The sequence below is a fragment of the Coregonus clupeaformis genome, chromosome 6, assembly GCF_020615455.1.
Source record: "Coregonus clupeaformis isolate EN_2021a chromosome 6, ASM2061545v1, whole genome shotgun sequence".
In the NCBI taxonomy this organism is placed as follows: domain Eukaryota; kingdom Metazoa; phylum Chordata; class Actinopteri; order Salmoniformes; family Salmonidae; genus Coregonus; species Coregonus clupeaformis.
Genome location: NC_059197.1, coordinates 38,704,805 through 38,721,558, shown reverse-complemented (window position 1 = coordinate 38,721,558; position 16,754 = coordinate 38,704,805). Strand labels below are relative to the sequence as shown.

Genomic DNA, 16,754 nt, shown 5'->3' with positions numbered 1-16,754 from the left:
CTACAATCTTGTCCCTGACATCCTTGGAGAGCTCTTTGGTCTTGGCCATGGTGGAAAGTTTGGAATCTGATTTATTGATTGCTTCTGTGGAAAGGTGTCTTTTATACAGCTAACAAACTGAGATTAGGAGCACTCACTTTAAGAGTGTGCTCCTAATCTCAGCTCATTACCTGTATAAAAGACACCTGGGAGCCAGAAATCTTTCTGATTGAGAGGGGGTCAAATACATGTTTCCCTAATTAAAATGCAAATCAATTTATAACATTTTTGACATGCGTTTTTCTGGATTTTGTTGTTGTTATTCTGTCTCTCACTGTTCAAATAAACCTACCATTAAAATTATAGACTGATCATGTCTGTCAGTGGGCAAACGTACAAAATCAGCAGGGGATCAAATACTTTCCCCCCCCCCTCACTGTATGTTCAGAATCACATAGTACTACAATCAATCACTCCCCTGTCTTGCAAAAACACTCATGTTTAGTTTAAACTCTGTTCAACCCCGGCTCTCCCGGGCTTAACCTGAAGACCGATTGTTGGACATGACAGGTCCCTAAATCCTTGAAACATACACCAACCCCACCCCATCAGCCAAGGAGAGACAAAGGTCTAGCCCAAACTCCATTCAACCCTGGTGCCTCTCCCTTCACTGTGTTTGAAGAGAGAAACAAAAGGCCACAAGCTAGGTTCAGTCTCTGATGAGATAAGACAGCCATGGATTTAAGTAAGAGCGAGCAATTTAACCCTAGGTCAGATTGCCTCTTTACCCCCACACACACAGTGAAATGACCCAATTAAATTCCTGGCCCAGTAACAAATACTTCTAACTCTATGTTTGTGATTACCCCAGTTTTATCTCATAGTCCATTAAATATACACATCATAAATAGCCACCCTTTTCCTTGATGACAGCTTTGCACACTCTTGGCATTCTCTCAACCAGCTTCACCTGGAATGCTTTTCCAAAAGTCTTGAAGGAGTTCCCACATATACTGAGCATTTGTTGGCTGCTTTTCCTTCACTCTGACGTCCGACTCATTCCAAACCATCTCAATTTGGTTGAGGTCGGTGGATTGTGGAGGCCAGGTCATCTGATGCAGCACTCCATCACTCTCCTTCTTGGTCAAATAGCCCTTACACAGCCTGGAGGTGTGTTGGGTCATTGTCCTGTTGAAAAACAAATAATAGTCCCACTAAGCCCAAACCAGATGGGATGGCGTATCACGAGCAAAGCACCCCCACACCATAACGCCACCTCCTCCATGCTTTACGGTGGGAAATACACATGCAGAGATCATCCGTTCACCCACACAGCGTCTCACAAAGACACGGCGGTTGATAACCAAAATCTCAAATTTAGACTCATCAGACGAAAGGACAGATTTCCACCTGTCTAATGTCCATTGCTCGTGTTTCTTGGCCCAAACAACTCTCTTCTTCTTATTGGTGTCCTTTAGTAGTGGTTTCTTTGCAGCAATTCGACCATGAAGGCCTGATTCACACAGTCTCCTCTGAACAGTTGATGTTGAGATGTGTCTGTTACTTGAACTCTGTGAAGCATTTATTTGGGCTGCAATTTCTGAGGCTGGTAACTAATAAACGTATCCTCTGCAGCAGAGGTAACTCTGGGTCTTCCATTCCTGTGGCGGTCCTCATGAGAGCCAGTTTCATCATAGCGCTTGATGGTTTTTGCGACTGCACTTGAAGAAACGTTCAACGTTTTTGAAATTTTCCGGATTGACTGACCTTCATGTCTTAAAGTAATGATGGACTGTCATTTTTCTTTGCTTATTTGAGCTGTTCTTGCCATAATATGGACTTGGTCTTTTACCAAATAGGGCTGTCTTCTGTATACCCCCCCTACCTTTTCACAACACAACTGATTGGCTCAAACGCATTAAGAAGGCACACCTGTTAATTGAAATGCATTCCAGGTGACTACCTCATGAAGCTGGATGAGAGAATGCCAAGAGTGTGCAAAGCTGTCAAGGCAAAGGGTGGCTACTTTGAAGAATCTCAAATATAAAATATTTTGATTTGTTTAACACTTTTTTGGGTTACTACATTATTCCATATTTTTGATGTCTTCACTATTATTCTACAATGCGGTAGTGTATAACTCAGCAAAAAAAGAAACATCCCTTTTTCAGGACGCTGTCTTTCAAAGATAATTCATAAAAATCAAAATAACTTCACAGATCTTCATTGTAAAGGGTTTAAACACTGTTTCCCATGCTTGTTCAATTAACCATAAACAATTAATGAACATGCACCTGTGGAACTGTCTTTAAGACACTAACAGCTTACAGACGGTAGGCAATTAAGGTCACAGTTATGAAAACTTAGGACACTAAAGAGGCCTTTATACTGACTCTGAAAAACACCAAAAGAAAGATGCCCAGAGTCCCTGTTCATCTGTGTGAATGTGCCTTAGGCATGCTGCAAGGAGGCATGAGGACTGCAGATGTGGCCAGGGCAATAAATTGCAATGTCCGTACTGTGAGACGCCTAAGACAGCACTACAGGGAGACAGGACGGACAGTTGATCGTCCTTGCAGTGGCAGACCACATGTAACAACACCTGCACAGGATCGGTACATCCGAACAGCACACCTGCGGGACAGGTACAGTATGGCAACAACAACTGCCAGAGTTACACCAGGAATGCACAATCCCTCCATCAGTGCTCAGACTGTCCGCAATAGGCTGAGGGCTTGTCGGCCTGTTGTAAGGCAGGTCCTCACCAGACATCACCGGCAACAACGTCGACTATGGGCACAAACCCACCGTCGCTGGACCAGACAGGACTGGCAAAAAGTGCTCTTCACTGACGAATCGCGGTTTTGTCTCACCAGGAGTGATGGTCGGATTCACGTTTATCGTCGAAGGAATGAGCGTTACATCGAGGCCTGTACTCTGGAGCGGGATTTATTTGGAGGTGGAGGGTCCGTCATGGTCTGGGGCGGTGTGTCACAGCATCATCGGACTGAGCTTGTTGTCATTGCAGGCAATCTCAACGCTGTGCGTTACAGGAAAGACATCCTCCTCCCTCATGTGGTACGCTTCCTGCAGGCTCATCCTGACATGACCCTCCAGCATGACAATGCCACCAGCCATACTGTTCGCTCTGTGCGTGATTTCCTGCAAGACAGGAATGTCAGTGTTCTGCCATGGCCAGCAAAGAGCCCGGATCTCAATCCTATTGAGCACATCTGGGACCTGTTGGATCGGAGGGTGAGGGCTAGGGCCATTCTCCCCCAGAAATGTCCGTGAACTTGCAGGTGCCTTGGTGGTAGAGTGGGGTAACATCTCATAGCAAGAACTGGCAAATCCGGTGCAGTCCATGAGGAGGAGATGCACTGCAGTACTTAATGCAGCTGGTGGCCACACAAGATACTGACTGTTACTAATTTTGACCCCACCCTTTGTTCAGGGACACATTATTCCATTTCTGTTAGTCACATGTCTGTGGAACTTGTTCAGTTCATGTCTCAGTTGTTGAATCTTGTTATGTTCATACAAATATTTACACATGTTAAGTTTGCTGAAAATAAACGCAGTTGACAGTGAGAGGACGTTTCTTTTTTTGCTGAGTTTATATAATAAAAGAGCGCGAGAGAGACAGAGTGAGTGAGTGTGTGTGTGAGTCAGTGAGTGAGTGAGTGAGTGAATGAGTGAGAGAGAGAGAGAGAGACTCCTCGTGGGTATCGGAAATCCTCCAAAGTCCCAACAAGGATAGTAAAACAAGGAAGATTCTCCCTCGTGGGGACATTTCCCAGCTATTTTAGACTTAGGGGTTAGGTTTAGAGTTACAATTAGGGTGAGGGTAAGGTTTAGGGGTCAGGGAAAATAGGATTTTGAATGTAAATAAATTGTATGTCCCCACAAGGATAGTAAAACATATGCTGTTTGAGAGAGATAGTCTGTCTGCATTAGGCTTACCTTATTGTGTCATCCATCAGGCGGTCAGAGCTGAGTGAGAGAGACAGAGACAGAGAGCGAGAGCGAGAGAAGAGATGAAGAGACAGAAGAAAGTGACGGTTAGTTTCTGAGGTGAGGCAGCATCTCCACATCTCTCTGTGAGTCATGGTCAGGGAGGCAGCAATCGATGCCAAGCTTCCCAGAATCCTGATCAGGTCCCTGGCCTCGCTGCGCTGGGCCGGGAACCCCCCTCCCTCCCCAGCAGCACCCAGCCTAACAGAGCCGTTGGGCTGAAATACTCAACTTCGATTTATGTTGTGGGCCTTCATTCCAATTTCCCATTGACTTCAATGCATGATTTACAAGAAAATAGAGTTGCTTTTGTGCATCTTGAGTTAGGATGAGGAACCACTGAATGTGTCACAGGGCACGGTTGGGGTCATAAAGCCATATGATTTGATGGGATGGCTTATGACAGCTGTTGTGTCACCTGTGTCATCTTTATGACAACTCTATGACATTGCATTCACTGAAGCAAAAGGTCACATCAAACATTAATTACAGGAGTCATGTCCTGTCCACACACACATCAGTCTGCAGTCGGGGATAGCATTGTCAACACAGTATGGTACTACTATGGCTTTCTCTATAGCCGACGACATACAGTAGACTTTATTGGCTACAGCAGCATTCCAGTTATCTTCACAAATGAAATCTTTCTTCAATGAAGAAACATATGATTTCCAACATACATAAATGTCATCCTCTTGTCAATTTTTTAAATAAAACAACCTCTCAGAGCCGCATAAAACAGTGTTAAATAAATCTTCAGTCTAATTCTATAGAATGTCATGTCATTGTCAGGTGGTTTCAGGGGAGCTGTGGCAGACGTATAGCTATACTGTGATCTGTTGATCTCATAAAAAGGAGGGATGACTGTCTAGCAGGTTTCAGCTCCATTACATATATAATATGTAGGAGCGAGAGGAAGGCTGCAATTAGCTCCTGAAGTGCTTTTCCTTTGCTCTCTCCCTCCATCCCTTGCTCTCAGCTAGCTTAGTGCTAACACAACAGCTAACACTTTGCATGCTAATGCTGCATGACCAGACAGGAGGGAAGGAAGGAGGGGGTGAGGGACCCTCTCCTGAACGTATATCTGAAATGATATGAGAGATGTGTGCTACAGAATTTCCTTTTCACTGTCTTACGTGGCCAATATATACTGGACTTAAATATATAATATCATAATAATAAAAGATGGGGGGGGGGGGGGAATAAGAAAGGTTTATAAAAAAATAATAATAATAATAACACACACACACACACACACACACACGGGAAATAAATATAGTGAACAAAAATATCAAACGTAACATGTAAAGTGTTTGTCCCATGAGCTGAAATAAAAAGAGCGAAGAAATTGTCAATATGCACAAATAGCTTATCCCTCTCAAATGTTGTGCACAAATTAGCTTACATCCCTGTTAGTGAGCATTTCTCCTTTGCCAAGATAATCCATCCACCTGACAGGTGTGGCATATCAAGAAACGGATTAAACAGCATGATCATTACACAGGTGCACCTTGTGCTGGGGACAATAAAAATCCACTAAAATGTGCAGTTTTGTCACAACACAATGCCACATATGTCTCAAGTTTTGAGGGAGCGTGCAATTGGCATGCTGACTGCAGGAATGTGCACCAGAGCTGTTGCCAGAGAATTGAATGTTAATTTCTCTACCATAAGCCGCCTCCTTCGTTTTAGAGAATTTGGCAGTACGTCCAACCGGCCTCACAACTGCAGACCACGTGTAACCCCGTCAGCCCAGGACTCCACATCCAGCTTCTTCACCTGCGGGATCGTCTGAAACCAGCCACCTGGACAGCTGATGAAACTGAGGAGTATTTCGGTCTGTAATAAAGCCCTTTTGTAGGGAAAAACCTATTCTAATTAGCTGGGCCTGGCTCCCCAGTGGGTGGGCCTCTGCCTTCCCAGGCCCACCCATGGCTGCGCCCCTGCCCATTCATGTGAAATCCATAGATTAGGGCCTAAGGAATTTATTTCAATTGACTGATTTCCTTATATGAACATTAACTCAAATCAAATTATTGAAATTGTTGCATGTTGAGTTTATATTTTTGTTGAGTAACACTTTGCCTTGATGACAGCTTAGCACACTCTTGGCATTCTCTCCACCAGCTTCATGAGGAATGCTTTTCCAACAGTCTTGAAGAAGTTCCCACATATGCTTAGCACCGGTTGGCTACTTTTCCTTCACGCTGCGGTCCAACTCATCCCAAAACATCTCAATTTGGTTGAGGTCGGGTGATTGTGGAGGCCAGGTCATCTGATGCAGCACTCCATCACTCTCCTTCTTGGTCAAATAGCCCTTACACAGCCTGGAGGTGTGTTTTGGGTCATTGTCCTGATGAAAAAACAAATGATAGTCCCACTAAGCGCAACCCAGAAAGGATGGCGTATCGCTGCTGAATGCTGTGGTAGCCATTCTGGTTAAGTGTGTCTTCTAAATAAATCACAGACAGTATCACCAGCAAAGCACCCCCACACCTTCACACGTCCTCCGTGCTTCATGGTGGGAACAACACATGAGGAGATCATCCGTTCACCTACTCTACGTCTCACAAAGACATGACAGATTTCCACCGGTCTAATGTCCATTGCTTGTATTACTTGGCCCAAGCAATCTGAGGTGCAGTTAACTAATGAATTTATCCTCTGCAGCAGAGGTAACTCTGGGTATTCCTTTCCTGTGGCAGTCCTCACAAGAGCAAGTTTCATCATAGCGCTTGATGGTTTTTGCAACTGCACTTGAAGAAACTTTCAAAGTTGTTGATATTTTCCAGATTGACTAACCTTCATGTCTTAAAGTAATGATGGACTGTCGTTTCTCTTTGCTTATTTGAGCTGTTCTTGCCATAATATTGACTTGGTGTCTTACCAAATAGGGCTATCTTCTGTATACCAGCCCTACCTTGTCACAACAAAACTGATTGTGAAGATGGCGCCGGAGGAGATGGCTGCCGCTTTACGGCCCTCTAACCGATTGTGCTATTGTGTGTGTTTTTTCGCGTTATTTGTAATTTATTCTGTACAAGTTTCTGCCACCGTCTCTTATGACCAAAAAGAGCTTCTGGATATCAGGACAGCGATTACTCACCTCGTGTTGGACGAAGATTTTTTCTTCAACGAGTCGGAGGCGAAGGATATTCTACAGACACCCGACAAGTCCCAATTCCCCGTCATTGCATGAGAAAGAGACGGAGATATCGTGGACGTAGGTATGGGTGCTTTGTAAGGATGCGACGGCGAGCGAGTAAGCTGCCTCTTCCATCAATCCTAATAGCCAACGTACAATCATTTGAAAACAAAATGGACGACCAAAGATCAAGAATATCCTACCACGGGACATTAAAAACTGTAATATCTTATGTTTCACGAGTCGTGGCTGAATGACGACATGGATAACATACAGCTGGCGGGATATAGGCTACATCGGCAGGATAGAACGTTTGACTCCGGTAAGACAAGGGGTGGCGGTCTCTGTATATTTGTAAACAACAGCTGGTGCATAAAATCTAATACTAAGGAAGTCTCAAGGTTTTGCTCGCCTGAGGTAGAGTATCTCATGATAAGCTGTAGACCACACTATTTACCAAGAGAGTTTTCTATATTTGTCGTAGCTGTCTATTTACCACCACAGGGAAACTTACATCCGTTCAACCTAATTTCTACCAGCATGTTAAATGTGAAACCAGAGGGAAAAAACACTCTAGACCATCTTTACTCCACACACAGACACGCGTACAAATAAATCCCGCTATGCCCTCCAATGAACCATCAAACAGTCAAAGAGTCAATACAGAACTAAGATTGAATCGTACTACACCGGCTCCGACGCTTGTCGGATGTGGCAGGGCTTGCAAACTATTACAGACTACAAAGGGAAGCACAGCTGCGAGCTGCCCAGTGACACAAGCCAACCAGACGAGCTAAATCACTTCTATGCTCGCTTCGAGGCAAGCAACACTGAAGCATGCATGAGCGCATCAGCTGCTCCGGATGACTATGTGATCACACTCTCCGTAGCCGATGTGAGTAAGACTTAAGCAGGTTAACATTCACAAGGCCGCAGGGCCAAACGGATTACCAGGACGTGTACTCCGAGCATGCGCTGACCAAACAAATAACTTTCTTCTGAAAATCGTCAGTCTATTCTTGTTCTGAGAAATGAAGGATATTCCATGCGAGAAATTGCCAAGAAATTGAAGATCTCGTACAACGCTGTGTACTACTCCCTTCACAGAACAGCGCAAACTGGCTCTAACCAGAATAAAAAGAGGAGTGGGAGGCCCCGGTGCACAACTGAGCAAGAGGACAAATACATTAGAGTGTGTAGTTTGAGAAACAACTGGCAGCTTCATTAAATAGTACCCACAAAACACCAGTCTCAACGTCAACAGTGAAGAGGCGACTCCGGGATGCTGACCATCTAGGCAGAGTTGCAAAGAAAAAGCAATATCTCAGACTATACAATTAAAAGAAAAGATTAAGATGGGCAAAAGAACACAGACACTGGACAGAGGAAGATTGGAAAAAAGTGTTATGGACAGATGAATTGAAGTTTGAGGTGTTCGGATCACAAAGAAGAACATTTGTGAGACGCAGACCAAATGAAAAGATGCTGGAGGAGTGCTTGATGCCATCTGTCAAGCATGGTGGAGGCAATGTGATGGTCTGGGGGTGCTTTGGTGGTGGTAAAGTGGGAGATTTGTACTGGGTAAAAGGGATCTTGAAGAAGGAAGGCTATCACTCCATTTTGCAACGCCATGCCATACCCTGTGGACGGCGCTTGATTGGAGCCAATTTCCTCCTACAACAGGACAATGACCCAAAGCACAGCTCCAAACTATGCAAGGACTATTTAGGGAAGAAGCAGTCAGCTGGTATTCTGTCTATAATGGAGTGGCCAGCACAGTCACCGGATCTTAACCCTTTTGAGCTGTTGTGGGAGCAGCTTGACCGTATGGTACGTAAGCTGTGCCCATCAAGCCAATCCAACTTGTGGGAGGTGCTTCAGGAGGCATGGGGTGAAATCTCTTCAGATTACCTCAACAAATTGACAACTAGAATGCCAAAGGTCTGCAAGGCTGTAATTGCTGCAAATGGAGGATTCTTTGACGAAAGCAAAGTGTGAACGACAATTATTATTTCTATTAAAAATCATTATTTCTAACCTTGTCAATGACTACATTTCCTATGCATTTCATGTATGTTTTCATGGAAAACAAGGACATTTCTAAGTGACCCCAAACTTTTGAACGGTAGTGTATATATTCCTACCACTCCTAACTTCCTACTACCCACGGTGCCTCATCCTATCCCACAAACAAATAGTTCTGTGATCTGTGAAACAGTTCTGTTAATCACTGAGGCATTGTGTGTTTGTGTGTTCTTTTTCTTTAGAATTTTCAAATAAACTTGACGTGTTTTATGATTAATAGTGATGTTGTGCTTGTACTATTTTGGACACACTGTCCTCAGGCTCCAGCTTTATGTTGTATGTTGATCGTATTAATACGATTGTTTAATGCCCCTATACCGGGGCAGAGCAAGTAGGTCAAGCACGTGCAGCCAATGAGCTACTTTGTTTTGCCCGCGATATTTATTACGGCTTCTACTTTTAACATTATGTGCTTTGGCACCCTCATTGCCCCAATATGTCTCTGTCAAAAAAGAGAAAAGTGGACGCAGAGTGCAGAGTGTTCCAAGAAAGATGGTCATCCTATTTATTCACGGAATTGAATGGGAAAGCTGTATGTTTGGTGTGTTCAGAGCATGTTACAGTGCTGAAAGAATATAACCTTCGTCGCCACTATGTGAGTCTTCATGCCGACAAATATGACAACTTTCAAGGACAGCGGAGATGAGAGAAGGTGAATGAACTGTTGGCGGGTCTGAAGAAACAGCAGTCTGTGTTTACTCACAGTCGAGACATCAGTGACGCTGCAGTGAAAGCTAGCTACCTCATTGCTAATGAAATCGCAGTGGCTTCAAAACCATTTAGTGAGGGTGAATTTGTAAAAACATGCATGATGAAGGCAGCGGAGATTGTGTGCCCTGAAAAGCGGCAGGCTTTTGCAAATATCAGCCTGACAAGAAACACAGTTGCAGACAGGATTTCCGATCTTTCAGTGGATTTGGACAGCCAGTTGAAGCAAAAAGTAAAGTCATTTATTGCGTTTTGGTTGCAATTGATGAAAGCACGGACATTACAGATGTTGCACAACTGGCCATTTTCATCCGCGGAGTTGATGACACATTGACCGTCACGAGAGTTCGTGGTGTTGGTGCCGATGACGAATACGACAGCAGCTGATATTTTACCGCACTCGTCGGGCGCGCTGGACAGGGTTGGAGTGGACTGGTCCCGCTGTCAGCCTGGCTACAGATGGTGCGCCCTCAATGATCGGGAAAAAAGCAGGCGTTGTGACAAAGTTCAGAGAGAAACTGCAATCTGCAAATGGAGGACGTGATTTTTTGACTTTTCACTGTATTTTGCACCAGGAGGCTTTGTGTTGCAAGTCATTAAAGATGGATAACGTCATGAAGGTGGTCATCCAAACTGTTAATTTCATTCGATCCAGAAGCCTGAATCACCATCAGTTTGACAGCCTTCTCAGAGAGAAAGACCACATCTATGGTCTGCCATACCACACTGAGGTAAGATGGTTAAGCCGAGGTGCTGTGCTGAGGCGTTTCTTTGATTTACGAGAAGAAATTGAACAGTTCATGGAAGAAAAGGGCAAACCAGTGTTAGAATTTCATTCCGCAGAATGGATGCAGGACCTTGCATTTATGGTGGATGTTACAGAGCACCTGAATAACTTGAACAAACAGCTGCAAGGGCGCAACAAAGTTGTCACGCAATATTATGACAGCATACGTTCTTTCAAGTTGAAGCTGTCATTGTGGGAGACGCAACTTGCCGGTGGTGATGCAGCTCACTTCCCCTGTCTGAAAAATGTGTGCGCGACCCAACATGTGGCAGACATGAAGCGGTTCAAAGATAAAATAACGGGACTGTTACGGGAGTTTGAGCAACGCTTTCAGATTTATGTTTATATGTTTTTATGTTGATGTAATATTGTTTTTAATTGATTGTATTTTATTTGTATATTTAACCTATTCTTGACTCTGTGGTTCTTGCACTTGTTTGGCGAACAGGATTTCATTATTTTTATCTACATTTCTGCCTGAGAAATGACACCCTGATATAGTTCTGTGATCTGTGAAACAGTTCTGTTAATCACTGAGGCATTGTGCGTTTGTGTGTTCTTTGTCCTCAGAACTTTCAAATAACTTGAGGTGTTTTATGATTAATAGTGATGTTGTGCTTGTACTATTTTGGACACACTGTCCTCAGGCTCCAGCTTTATGTTGTATGTTGATCGTATTAAAACAAAGAAAACTATCTGAAGTTGTTGTTTTTAAGTTATATATATATATATATCATGATTTTTCCGGTCCGGCCCACTTGGGAATAGATTTTCCTCCATGTGGCCCCTGAGCTAAAATGAGTTTGACACCCCTGGTCTAAGGGATAAAAGGGTAGGCTAGCCTCTCACCTAGGGTGGGAGTTCTGTAACTAAGTATCTATTGATGAAACCAAACGCAACAAAAACAAGTCTTTACTGCTATTATTATCCCAAATTGTTGTTACAGAGCTCTCTTTAGGCAGCAGCATGTAATTGGCCAACTCCCTCATTTCCCCTAAGATCAACTCCATTATGGAATTTTCTTTGATTGCTGCTTATTGCTTTCTCTCGCTCCTCAGTTTAACTTGAACTAGGGCTGTGGCGGTCACGAAATTTTGTCAGCAGATGATTGTCAAGCAAATAACTGTCGGTCTCAAGGTAAGTGACCGTTAATTAACAAACACATTTAGCATCTCCTGGCTTCCACACATAGCCTACAAGTCACTGATGCAGACCATTGGAACATCTACATAAAAAAAAGTCTAATAAATCCATGTAATATAGCCTACATAATTTATTTTAGACAGGTCTAAAGAAACATATGAAGAAAACGTAGTCTATTTCAGAAGAACAGAATAGCATACTTTGAGTTGTCCATATGTTAGGTCCTGATCTGGCTATGGCATATGGCTGTGGTCTACACTAGTTCATTTAGCAGACAAGATTTGGTTAGAATTCCGTGGCCTTATTTTATTTTATAGTATGAAGAATACAATTGAACAAAGCTGAATAAAATAGAAAGGATATTTTCTCCAAACAATTTGAGGGAGTGCGCACATGTGGCTATTCTGAGTTTATCGGTTAACAAATAGGTACTCCTATATGCTTAATTTAGAGTTATTAATGTAACTTTAGTTGTTCTATAAAAGTTGGGCTATATGTTTTTTATTTTTAATACATTGTAAGGCTGCATTATGCAAATAATGATGATTTGAAAAAAGTCGCTTGAAAGGCATGAACTCAGCATTTTTTTTTGCGCAGGCTGTACACACTTCATCAGTCTCTCATTCACAATTTGACAAGCACTTGATAATGCCTTGAATTTCCCGGCGGCATCCCCTTTGTGTGGCCGTAATGCACCCTAAAAAAATCCATGCCTTTTGCGGCCAGTGGCCATTTTTCCCATCTCCCTGAGTGCTGCGCAATCCAAAGGGTCTTTCTCACAGGCTACAAGTGAAGACAGACACTTAGGGGACGCAAATGGGCGCGTCCTTATGCAATTCCGAGGTGCATATTGAAGATATTGGAAGAACTGTCCACATTTAATTTTCGTCAGCCAACAAGATGAGTAGGCCTAATGAACAGCAAAAGCACTAGCCTATGTCAATCTACTGTCCCCCATAGTACAAAAGTCAAACTATTCTATTCTGTGCGAGAAATAAATATTCCAAAACATAGTCTGGGACAGTTCTGGGGTGCAATAGATCCCAAATTAATACAACCACTAGCGTCAAAACATTTTTTATGCAATGTGGCTGACGCAACAGATCAGAACGTTTAGCTTAAAAATGTTGATACACTATTAGGCTATTTCTTCACATTATAAAGCTCAGCAATGCCCACATGGAAGTAGACTACAAGCACGAATGTTCCATTAGCGGGAAAACACCATTATCAAAAGTGAGCGCAAATGTGATTATGCATGTAATGCTTTTATTATAAAAAGGTGCATTTTTATGGTGAAAATGATCTTCTCCAAATTGAAACATATGTATGCCAGTTAGGCTCTAAACCCCTTGTAAAGCGGATTAATGTGCTTCATTTTAAGAAGTTATGTGGCCACTTCAGTTGTGATACAAACCTTATCAAAACATATAGGCCTATGGGCTAGAATACATGAGGTGTGCGACTATGATTAGAAAAGGTCGCAAAAAAAGGCATTGTTTCTTGCCTTATGCTGGGCATCATTCACAAGTGATAGGCTAATATTGTCACCCATCAGACTATTCTTGACTAAATCTTGTCTTTACATATACTAAATAATAGTTGTGTGAAATTTGTTTTGATTTAGAATGGACCATTATCATGCACCTGTCTCGAAACGGGGCAGCGGGAAAAATACATCTATGCACTTAAATAGCGGATGGAGGACGCTTTTCTTGTGGTTCATTTTCATGCTAGCCAGGTAGGCTATACTCCGGTTGTAAAGATAAACAATGTGCTTAATATTAGGAAAGTTGAGAAATAAATATAATAGGCCTAGTCTGATGGGATCCTCCTCGTTTTAGTAGAGGCCATCACTCTGTTTTCTCTCGCAATTGCATAGCCTATAGAAATGTTGCGCAACATGAGCTCATGGGCTCTCATTAAGTGTTTGATTAGATTTTCGATTACATTTGCATTGATGTCAGAATGATTAGAGGGACAATAGAGTGCTGAGTACCAGGCAGTTAGCAAGTTCATGACTCGTGACCGCCGGTGTGGCGGTAATACGGTCACCGCAACTTGAACACATTTTCCGGATGGCTGTCCTTCCAGTGCAGGTGTGATGAGATGGCTATTATAATGGCTAACATGGTGAAGTGACTGAACAGACTGAGAAATAATAATTGTTGTGAATCTGATCTACAGTGAATACAACACTTAGCCAGCTGCACACAAAGACCAGGCACTGCATCACTGCATGTCTCAAATGGCACCCTAATCCCTATATAGACAGTGAACTACTTTTGACGGGCCTTGGTCAAAAGTAGTGCACTATATAGGGAATACGGTGCCATTTCATCACTGCATCACAGTGGAAGAGAGGAGAAGAGCCAGGAAGCATTGCACTTCCTGTATATATTACAGCATTATGGATGCTAACCAATTAGAATGGAGCTAGTGGTGGGATGAGATGACTGTTACAGTATATGGGCACTGGGCAGCATCTTACATGAAATAGTGATGTGATGGAAATACTGTACGCATACTGAAGACAAGGCAATTTGCTGCTGCTGTTGCTCTGTGTGGCTTTTAAAGGAGCACCCCCACCCCACCCTTTTCCTGGACCTAGAGAGAGAGAGTGTTGACAGGTTAATTAAACCAGAGGTATGTTGTTGTGATGTTGATGGAACTAGGCAGTAACATCTAAGCTAGAGATAATAAGGTTTAGCTGCAGTCAGTCGGAGTAAATCATTTGTTTTGTCTTCCAGGCCCTGGATGACTAAGGGGGAGGCTGGGCTCAGGAGAACCAGGAACCTGCTCCCCTGAGTGGGAGAGTCCCTAGAGTATACTGCCTTACCCTGGAGGAAGAGGGCATGGCGAGGAGAACTCTCCTCCATCTAGTCCCACAGAGCCTAATAACCTCAGAGCACGCACGCATACTCTCCTAGTGTCAAGATCCCCCCTTGCGGCTCAAGTTGCTCATCAAAAACAAATGGTCTCAGCACTTTATTTCCTAATTAAATCAACACAGATAATGTTTCAGAGAAAAGAGGATAAACAAAAACAAAGTAGCAGTCAGTAGTGAGTTCAGTCCTCCCTTCAGGGAACAGGACACCAGAGAGTATAGCTAGGTCATTGGTGGACAAATCTGAAAATAACAGGAATATAATTGTCGGAACAATAATGATTTTATATTCTGCCAGACAGGATGTGATTGTGATAATCCAGCCAATTGGAATCATGTTGTACACAAAAGTACTATACAATGATGTCTCAGCTTTACGCAAGCACACACACACACACACACACTTCACCCCCTATCCCCCCCAGTGATGAATGTCCTCCGGGGGCAGTAGGGGATGCGGGCACGGGCATTCTTCCATTCTGTGTCACCTGGCTTTACTGAGATTGTCAAATCTATGACTGGCAAGGTCCCCTTCTTACTAATGGGTTGACCCCTGCCTGGCAATGACATATTTTATGGTTAGGACAGGAAGGAACAGCACAACTCAAGTAGAGGGAGAGTGGGGGGCAGAGGAGAGAGGAGGACGGAGGGAGGGAGGGGCAGCAAGACTCAAAGAGAGAAGGGAGAGAGGAGAGGGAGAAGAGAGAGGGAGCGAGAGCGAGAAGAGAGAGGGAGAGCGCGAGAGTGAGAGAGAGCCGGGGAGGAGAGTATAGAGCTAAGTGTGTCTGGCTCGTGTCCAACGTGAAGAGACATGGAGGTTGTCAAATCAGGGTGGAGAGCTTGATAATCAGGGTGGAGAGAGTGAGTGTTGACAATACAGTAGGAGGGGAAATAATTGTAGGGTTATTTAGTGAGGCGTTTTAGACTAGCATGCTCTTTTTTATCACTTCCAACAAATAGCTACACAAGTTATGTTCCCAAACAAAACTCTGTTGTATCTTCTTATCAAACCATTATGGGTACAACTGTATTTAGTGAGATGGTTTAACTAACCACGGTTTCGTCTTTTCATCGATTCAGAAAATAACATGTCCGTTATGATGCCTTGATTCCTGTTTGTATGATTTGTGTTCCTGTTTAAAAACTTACTATAACATAAAAAAAAGGGGTTGTTATGGGACATTGGCTGCGTACTGATTATCTACCCTTCTCCTGAAGTGTGTACTTATACACTCCCCCTCATGGATTTAAAAGGAATGGACTGGTGTGCGGAATATGGTGGAAGCTCCTTCCAGCTATGCTTGCACCAATCCAATGTATGATTGGGAGTGAAAGAGCGCACACCTTGAGAAGGGTAGAGAGTCTGAACAAAGCCAGGGTGTCCATGTGAAGGGACCATCTGGAAGTTAGGTGTCAGGACAGGAGGACCAATAGGAATGCATCAAATGACCATGAGGAGGCAGAGGATAATGGTTTAAAAGAATTACTCTGCAAAGTCATTGGTGAAGGGACACCTTAGCCAAAAGGCCTTGTCCTCATATGGCACCTGACCGCAGTCAGACCTCTGAAGCCCAGATGGGTCACACACAGGTGTTCCATCCCAATACAAACTGTCTTAACCTCGTACAATTACATCAGCCAAAGCAGCACACGTGTACCACCAAAACATAGCCCATGGTAAAAAAAAGTCTGGACACTGCATTATGAATTAACCATATTATATATATGGTATTTACCCCTTTGTTCGCACAGTTTTCCCATTTTGTCAAGACTAGATAAATGTTGCCCCAAGAGGAGATAAAATATAACAAAACGTCCGCCCGCCTCTTGTTTTGGTAAAAGGCTGAGGGATGGGGCTGGAGATCTACTCTCATATTCATAGACAGACCTATGGATGTAAAGACTGCCCATCCATGAAATGAAAATGATAGTTTCACCATGTTTGAATGGTTCTGATTGGTTAAGAAAGTTGAACTAATCTCATGTGGCATAAGTTATATTCTTCA

At 43.3% G+C, this 16,754-nt stretch overlaps 1 protein-coding gene across 2 annotated transcripts in view; it reads right to left on the bottom strand.

Annotated features, from left to right (window-relative positions):
• gosr1 (golgi SNAP receptor complex member 1) overlaps positions 1-16,754 on the bottom strand; it is a 60,205-nt gene that overhangs the window by 14,184 nt on the left and 29,267 nt on the right. For both annotated transcript variants that reach the window (XM_041878264.2, XM_041878265.2), the window contains exon 7: positions 3,943-3,972. In XM_041878264.2, coding sequence (XP_041734198.1) covers positions 3,943-3,972 — 30 coding nt within the window. The remainder of the gene's footprint in view (positions 1-3,942; positions 3,973-16,754) is intronic.